Consider the following 8,957-nt stretch of genomic DNA (forward strand, 5'->3'; position numbering starts at 1 on the left):
AAAATGCTGCTTAAGAACAATACTGGAGATTTTGTTGAAACTTTTATACTAAGATTTAAAAAAAAAACAACCAAAAAACCAAAACCCCAAAAAACAGAAACCCCCCCAAAACACCATCCCCCTCACACACACACACACACACACACACATACACACACTCAAATCTTGGCTTAAATTCCCCTGCTCTCTTGATGGTCACCCTTGCAGAGAACTAACATCTCTGGAAGCTTATTTGAAGAACACAAAACAAGCTTTGGCTTGTGCACATCTAACTGCCTTTTACCTGTACCTGCAGCGTTTGATGGCTAACATAAGTCAGCTAGAGGTGGTATATTCTTGAGTAATTTCAGTTGTTTCCTAAATAATTTGCCTACAATTAAGAGTGTTTAAACATATTGAAATGAGGCAGGTTGAGGTGTTCCAGCTCTTGCATATCTTGCCGGTCCCCTCCGGGTGAAGATGGCATGGAGCAGGAAAAAGTTGTCCATTGAGTATAAGTTAGGCTTTGTCCCAGCTCAGCTGTATCGTTGGTCTTACAGGAGTAGAAAGCAACTGTTGTGGCAATGATTGTTTTAAAATGCACCTCTTGTTTGTCTTTTAAGGAAAATGAGATTACAAGGTAGTCTGATAACCTGTCTGGAATGTTACAATACACACAGTTTGTGTCGATCTCGGCTATGAAATGAGGATCTTGACATAGTTTGATGTAGTTTGTGACTTAACCTGGCCAAGCTGAGTCAGAGTTACAGAGGAGCTGCAGCATCACAAATGGCTGCATGAAAAAGGCTTTGCCTGTGTCTCTGTGACTATCAGGTGTGCCTGCACATGCTGCAGTGACACCTTCTGATTGCAGTGCCGACTGACTTCCTCCTAATGCTGAACAGCCAAGCAAATATACCGGTCACGAGCTGCCGCCATCGCTGGGGTGGATAATGGCATTTTTAACAGCATACGAACCTGCTTGTACAAAAAGGTATAGTGAATATGTTGTCAAAGGAAGGGTGAACTTAATGGAGTGGTAAGGACTGCAGGCATTGTGGGCCGATGGTAAACAAGCCTCTCAACAATGAAGCTCTTCAATCTTGTCTTATGCTACCGTGATGCTGCAGCAGGGACTGCCATTTGTGTGACAGATATGGAGAGTGTGACATTGAGGAGATGCGCAGCGAGATGTATTTTAAAGCGACATAGCTACCTCGTTTTATGAGCGAGAAGAGCTGTCTTGTTTATAATAATTTGTTGTAGGGGTTGTCAGACCTATTACATTTGTTCATTTAGTTCAACTAAAATTTCTGAATGACTTGGTAGAAACTGGACCAATCAAATTATTTCAATTTTCATCTCGAATCAAGAATGTTTAAGAGTAAAACTGATGCTCAGGAATGATACAGGAGCCAACCTTTTTCAGAAAAAAATATGTCTACTAGTGACTTTGCAATTGCAAAGTCAAGTAACTGCTCTTTTTGATCGTAGGAAGTTTAATTGCACAGTATGGATCTATTGGACCCAAAGTAAAACTCCTCCTGAAACCATTTTTAAATCACTTGTTTAAAACTTGCACTGAAATTGTTCCTTGAATCTGTGGTTGTTTTTTTTTTTCTTCTTCTAGTGGGGAAGACTTCCTTGATCACCAGGTTCATGTACGACAGCTTTGACAACACCTACCAGGTAAATTAATCCATATTACTGTCTTCTGTAAGGCCCCTCTGTTGCCGTGTCTCCTATTGCAGGAAGAATCCATTTGACTGCAGTGGATAAGAGTTGGTACACTGACCAAATTCGTAACTGTAAAATCTTCAAGCTTTTGTATTTTAATAAACTTTCAGAATGGCATTTCAGTGTTGGATTCTGCTTGAGTAGCTTATCTGCTACTTGCAGCAGGATAAGTTATGGTTTGAAAGGATAGGCTTCTTGGGTATACCCAACTAATAGCAGTTGTTAAGTCTGCCAGGGTTTGTTTGTTTGTTTTTTTCACCATTTGCTACCAGACCATTGCAGATGTAATGCCTCTGTGGGGAAAATGTAACAGGTACCTGTCTCTCTTAAAAAAGAAACAAGCTGAGCTGCGAGAGGTTCTGCAGTGGGGTGAACAATGACTTGTGGAGCAGAAAGCAGTGGATTGTAGGGCTGGGTGTGCTTTAGGACGCTATTTTATGCTGTCTGCTGGAACAGAGACCACAAAACTGGTGGTTGTGCACGTGCCCATCCTGTGCCTGCTTATTTATTGTTTAAACAAGATTGGGGTTGGCAAGGTTGGGGCTGAAGCAGTGGTTGTCTTTTATTCCAATCGGTCCTGCAGCCCCCTCGCTACTTCACGTTTGGTGGCAAATCAGTTCAAGTTGACGCAGGCTAACTTGCCTAAATTCTAGGATAGCAATCGTTGTTGCCCACTCCCAGAATTTAGGATGAGCTTGAAAAGGTGGCAAGCTGTAAAAGTACTTCAGTTTCATAAAGCGTGTCTTCTCCAAGCAGAACGTGTTTCATGACTTGGTTACAGTCGGTGACGTTCTGAATACACTAAGCTGAGAAAAATCTGTTCCCTGATGAATGTGAAGGTAATGGGGAAAAAAAACAAGAAAAACGCTGTGACTCTTCTGTTACTTAGTGTCTCGTTTAAATCTCTTTACCCCTTAATGATTTCCTTCCTGGCTCTGCAGTAATTCCTCATTGCTGCTGCTAGGCAAGTTGGGTAGAATGAGATATAAGTTCTCACTCAACTATGGGAGAAGCAAAGCTTCTATAGCGTAGGAGGGCTAGAGTACACATCATTGCTCCCAAGGGAGCAAACATCCTTTCAAATTCTACCCACTGTAATTACATGGACATGTGAATGCAGTTCTTTTATTTAATCTGTTTTTTTCCCACAGTATTTTTCTTTCAGGTCTGCTCCTTTTCTCTACGGAGCTTGCGTCCTAGTTCTTTCTCGAAGAGGTTTGACCCTCTGTGCTTTATGATAATATAGTTGTCTCTGTGGGAAGCTGGTCTGACATAATACTAAATGATTGCAAAATGAATGAGTGGGACTTAAAACAGTAAGAAATCTTAAGGGCTTACAAGATAGCTTCAATTTAGGTATCACTGATGCATGTCTAGTTTGGGTGTTAATGTACTTGGTATAGTGTCATTCATCCAAAGACCTCTATTTTACTGAAGTCATGACTGAGGTAGGGCAATATGTCCTATTTTGCTATAGCTGGAAGAAAGAATGAGTCATAAAAGCTCCAGTAATTTGGCCAAAATTACACCACGTGTTAGTGTCAAACCAGAATATAAATTTCTCAATGCCCAGAGAAATGTATAGAGACCTCTCAAAGCCAAGTACTTAAATGATAATGCATATCAAGCCGTGTATGTGGTTAACTGTAGCTGTAGGTTGGTTGATGGGTGATTTGCTCATTCTGGACATTTCTGATAAATTTTGAATGCATATTTACTGAAAGCTGCCACAACCTGTCATTTGAACAAGGTTTTTTGTGTTCAGCTGGTAAAAATAGAAAGCTGCCGTTTAATAAAATCCATGCTGTGCATTAGTTTTCTTTTGCTTGCTGCTAGATAAGAGGAATTCAGCTGTTGCCCGTAGCTTATTAATAAGCTCGTTTCATGAAAGCGGCATTTGTGAATCAAACAAGAACTCGCTGTACTGTGTCAAGGAAACCCAAGCACCTGAAATAAAATTGTGCCATTGGTGGTGTCTATTTTACCAGGAGTGATTCCTCTCCATGGACATGCTGGGGAAGATTTTCCTTGTTCTGTGGCACCTTATGTGATGTATAATGAAAGGCCAACGTTGGCAAACATGATGATTCTGTGTGTGTTAGGCAAGAGGAGAATTACAGGCCACGCTTCCCTTTAGCTTCAGCCTCTCGGAGGAGGGGAGAGGGAGGACAGCGCTGAGTTGAAACACTGGCCTGTGACTTGAAAGATAATTCAGGTTCTTGCTTTGCCTCAGGCTTCCTTGCCTAGTCTTGGGTAATTCCGTGTCAGCAAGTGTAGTCTATAAAATGGGGTAACAACAGGTCCTTATTTGACAGTAGTGTTGTAAGGACAGGTGGATTAAAAAGTGTTCTCATACACAGCCCCATCTTTTTTTGTTCTGCTTGTCTTTAAACTTGCAATTGGGGCTTACAGTACATCGCATCATGTTCAGAGCATGCCTAGTTCCTGCTTGTGAAATGCTCTGCATCACATGGAACCAGCGGGTTAAACCTGCCGCCACCTTAATTACGATAATTAGCTTAGTTTCATGTCCATGTATTTTTTTCCCCATCAGTAAGCAGACTTTTCTTCCACTCATACATTGCACAGCTCTTCTTCACAACTGATCTGTAAAGATCCCCCAAGCTTTTTTGCTCCTTCTGTTAGAATTGTGACAAAATGCCTGTTTGTAGGTTACCTATTTTAGTAAAAGTCTGGGACCTAGAGTGCCTGAATCCGCTCCTTGACATCTGCTGCTTCTCTGTATGGTCGTGGTATGGTCAGAACAGTACAGGTGGACAAATACATTTGGCTGTAAGTTACTCCATGTAATTCTTAAAGCTTGTTGGGGGCTTAGGTCAAGAGCCATTTCACAGCTTGAAAGTAACAGACCTGCCGTACGTTCTTCTCAATGTGATTAGCACAAATATTTTCATCACCCAGATCTAAAATAAGTTTTGGGCTTGTCCTTTCTGTTGCATTTCCCATGCCGTTGAGCGTTCAAGTGCAGGAATCTCACTGACCCAATGCATTTCTGCATGGCACTTGCATTTCTTCCAGGCATACAGAGGCTTCTTATGGCAGTGAGTGAGCTTCAGAGCTCTTGCTGCTGTGCGGCTGTGTGGGAGGAATGGCATGAAGTACAGGCTGAGGCAGGTTTCGGGCTTTGCAGCTGATGTTCCAGCTCCTACTGAGAGCAGAGAAAATCTGAGTCTCCAGCAGTTTGTCGGGCAGAATGGGATCCTGACTTATATATATGGTGTAAGATCTTAGGGGTTTTGTAGCTTTTCTTCTGTAAAGCGAAATCAAACAGACACAAGGGAAAATAGAAGCATCTTGGAGGCAATCTTCCAAGGAGTACCCTTTACCGAAACAATAGAAAACAAAAGTGGAAGCGAAGCATGTTGTTGCATTAGTCTTTTGAGGCTTCTTGTATCCACCTTACAGTTTCAGTATCATCTCTCTGATCTGGTGATGTCACGGTTCTTGATGACAGGTGAAAATCACTGGGTAGCCGTCTTGAGACCCACCAGTATTTATTTTTCCTGTCTGCATCTCTGGAACTCCAAAACTGCTGTCCCGATCCAGCCAGGAGAGTTTGTTTTCTGATGTGTTATATTTAGTTGCAAATGGAAATTCAGTTTGGATTGTTCAGTTCTGCTTTTTTAGTTCATTTGCAACTGTTTTTTCTGTATTGCTCGCAAACAGGCTGGCTGGCTCTGTTCTTTATTCCTACCATGTAAAATATCTGGCAGAATACAAGGCATTAATTATGGGGATATATAGCGAGGGCATAATAGCAGTCTAACAGTAAGGAGCATATACAGTAAAACACACTCTCCATTAGAAATACCTGCTTCAGTGTGGGAGAGCAGGGAAGAAGTATCAAGCCTCTTTGCCCTAGCTGAGAGACTCACCTCTTATCTGTTGTTTTTTTCTTTTTCTCTTTTTAAATCAATTTGTTTGGAACGTCTTCCAGGCTCCATTGATGTTGCTGGGCGGTGCAGCTGCTTGAAAAAAAAAAATGCTGAAGCCAGGGCAGCCTTATAGCCCCAACAGGTCAATTCGGTTGTATCCCTGCTGCAAACGAACTCCTAGAGCTTGGATTCACCCTCACTGCAGCCTTGAAAAATGGGGTGAAAAATCTGGTATTTAAGAAGCAGCTCTTGATAGCGCTTAGTAGTGCTTTGCTCTTTCTGTTAAACACACGTAAGGATGTTCTACGCGAAGCTCCCGCTAGTGTCTAGAAACTTGGATGCAGTTATGCTGCAGTGAGCTTTAGTAATTTTGGGGGCCATGTGTGCGTGTGCGCTCTTGTGTTGCAGCAGCTGTGAATATGTCTACCTTAGCCTTAACGAAAAAGGCTTAGAGTTAAGATACATTAAGATATTTGGCAGTCAGGAAGAATACAGTGCGCCCAGATATCCTGGTTCAGCTGATGGACACTAACTTAGGTCATATGCATAAAAATCCTTGCTGATACCCATATGACTGTATGGATTAAACTGCCAATGTTCATAAACTGAAGTTAAGGTTAACAACTCTTTGTGCTTTAAGATATTGTTCTGGTTATGGATATTAAGGAAACTGCTTATTGAATCTTGCTTATAGGTAGAGCTATATCGTGAAAGTAAGAAAACCAGCATATGTTTCTTGCAGATGCGCTACAGGTGCTTGAGTTCTGATGTGTCAAGTAATGCTCGCTCTCCTGAAAATCACTGCAGTTGTTCTCACGTTTTATTTAAGAGGTGTTGGTTTTTTCTTTTTTTTTTTTTACAGGCAACAATTGGCATTGACTTCTTATCGAAAACCATGTATTTGGAGGATCGAACAGTGAGTAAGATTTTTGTTGCACTTCTCTATGTACAGTAGGAACGAGGATCAGCATCTGTTGTAATTGTGCAGCCCACAGTTCTGAGATCCCTTGGAAGTACAGACTGAGCCTTCATCTACCAGCTGCTTCCAGACTGACAAGTGCTGTGGAGACGGCTCCCTTCTCTGTTTGGGGAAATGGGAAATCACCATTTGGTTCATCTGTGGAGGGCTCATGAGTGCCATTTTACAAGTGGCGGAAGGTGCTATAGCATCATCCTCTTTGAAGAAAGAGATGATATGGATAGTCTGAGGGGTGCATAATGGTGGGAAGCTGGGAGAAGGGGACCGTGCTTAACCCCTTCAGTTTTTGATGTCACAAGACAGAAAGATAAATATAAACTGCCAAATGTTGCCAGTTAATAGCTAGCTCAATATTCTTAATATTACTTGTTTAAAAAGAAGGTTACCTTCAATAGCGATCCACAAATGATACTTGTTTCTTAGCTTGGTGCAGTTCTAGTTCCTGAAATGAAATCACTCCTCTGTGGAAGCAAGCCTGTGGTTTAAAATGAGCTCAGATTCTTAATTAAGAAATTCAGCCATTGAGCTATTTGCAGAAGCAAATTGTGCAGTGCTGCATTAAGCTTACGGTGTTGTATAAACCCACAATAAATGTGATTGCATTGGAAGTGCTTGAGCGATGAGATGTTCTTTCCATAGCAAAACTGGCCCGTGCGCATCTTGCCATACATGTTGCTTTTAGTATATCTTGCCTTTTCTTTCAGAACCTTGATGGTAAGAGGTGTTCAACCTCATCTGTGTGCATGTTACTTTGCAGTGTGGCTGAGGCTTAAATACAGAGTAATAACTAGCATTTTATCCTACTTGAAAAATTCACATTGGTAGCTTTTCCAGTGCTTTGACAGCAGCTGAAGGCTCTTCCTTCAGAAGTACGGTGTGTGGTCTGATTCTTCCACCAGCAACCACCCTCCAAGCTGCTGGAGGTTACGTGCGTGAGTCCTGAGGAAGGATAGCAGCAGAGCATGAAAATCTTGTGTAGGCAGAACTGCAGGTGAACATTTGCCTTAGTTTTCTTGTTGGGCCTCTCAGTTTGAAAGCTGAGCAATTCTATTTCTCCCCTTTTGGAAGGGAAGCATTTTTTAAAAAGCAAAGACAGCGGAAAGCCAAGATAGGTGCACGTATACCAGTTTGGCTACTAGTAGCGCTTGGGAGAGATTGCTGTGAAGGAGACAGTATGCTGCTGCTCCCAGTCCCCAGTCATCTCCTGCATGAGTTTATAATTTTTATTTAGCTTTTTTCAAAAAGTAAAACTTATTTACTCTTTTATTTTTAGTGGCAGTTTGGCTTTTTTAATTTTCTCCCACCCACAGATCAGGTTGCAGCTGTGGGATACTGCGGGTCAGGAACGTTTCCGTAGCCTCATTCCCAGTTACATCCGTGACTCTGCTGCTGCTGTAGTAGTTTACGATATCACAAGTAGGTATATTGCACTGGGTTTGACCTTTTTCTTATTTTTCTTGCTTGTTTGACTGATTTTGTTAGGTACGGTTGCAATTATGGGACACAGCAGGTCAAGAACGGTTCAGGAGCTTGATTCCTAGCTACATTCGTGACTCCACTGTTGCAGTTGTTGTTTATGATATCACAAGTGAGTGGGGGGAATTCTGCATTTCTAATACTCTGCTCCTTTCATCCTTTAGCCTAGCTTTGCATGTCCTATCACGGTCATCTGCTTGTTCTTCATTCTGGCATGGAAAAAAAAAAAAGTTTTCTTTTATTGTAGTCAAGTTTTAAGCTAGCCATCTGATCGCTGCTGTTGTAATGTATAAACCGTCTTACAAACGACATCATTTTGTAACCCTTTCCTATTGCATTCTCCCAAAGCCTTGAGTCCTAGGCTGGTCTTGTTGCACTTTACCCTCTTTCATCTGCTTTTTGATCGTAATATCGCCTATGACTTTTGGTCTTAAACACCTGAATCATGTTCATGGATATCTGAATTCTTTAATTAGAGACTTTGCACTGATAGCTGTAGCTTGCTTCACTCCATTTGTCCTCCCCCCCCCAAAAAAAAAACCTGGGCATGGGCTGGGGGAGAAATGCATTAACATCACATTTCCATTTGAATCGGTCACTTTCACATTTTGCAATATGTAAAACTTACCACTAAGCCCTTATCCTTTAACAATTGCTCTTTCATTTCTTACTAAGGTATGTACTTTTTTGTGAACTAAAATATTAGTGCTTTTTCAACCCTTCTCCTTCTGTCCCTCCCCTCAGTCCAGAGACCCCTAACTTAACTAGCTTTCTCTATTTACGAAGAACAGAAATTTTGTTTTAGGAGAACTAAACCTTCAGGCACTTTCGGTTCTAAACCGGAATTGACTGAGAGCAATGGCCTAATTCTATACAAATGCAAAAGCGCT

At 41.6% G+C, this 8,957-nt stretch overlaps 1 protein-coding gene across 2 annotated transcripts in view; it reads left to right on the plus strand.

The window, feature by feature from the left end:
* The first annotated feature begins 1,599 nt into the window (after positions 1-1,599).
* The window catches only part of RAB6A (RAB6A, member RAS oncogene family), a 24,852-nt gene continuing 17,494 nt past the window's right edge, over positions 1,600-8,957 (plus strand). Inside the window, exons 1-3 of one of the 2 annotated variants that reach the window (XM_009329024.1) lie at positions 1,600-1,668; positions 6,475-6,528; positions 7,902-8,007. In XM_009329024.1, the coding sequence (XP_009327299.1) occupies positions 1,639-1,668; positions 6,475-6,528; positions 7,902-8,007 (190 nt within the window). In that variant the 5' untranslated portion in view covers positions 1,600-1,638. Of the gene's footprint in view, positions 1,669-6,474; positions 6,529-7,901; positions 8,008-8,073; positions 8,180-8,957 lie in introns of both variants that reach the window. The other variant, XM_009329025.1, reaches the window with a different exon arrangement.

The sequence above is a fragment of the Pygoscelis adeliae genome, unplaced genomic scaffold, assembly GCF_000699105.1.
Source record: "Pygoscelis adeliae isolate BGI_AS28 unplaced genomic scaffold, ASM69910v1 Scaffold297, whole genome shotgun sequence".
Taxonomy (NCBI): domain Eukaryota; kingdom Metazoa; phylum Chordata; class Aves; order Sphenisciformes; family Spheniscidae; genus Pygoscelis; species Pygoscelis adeliae.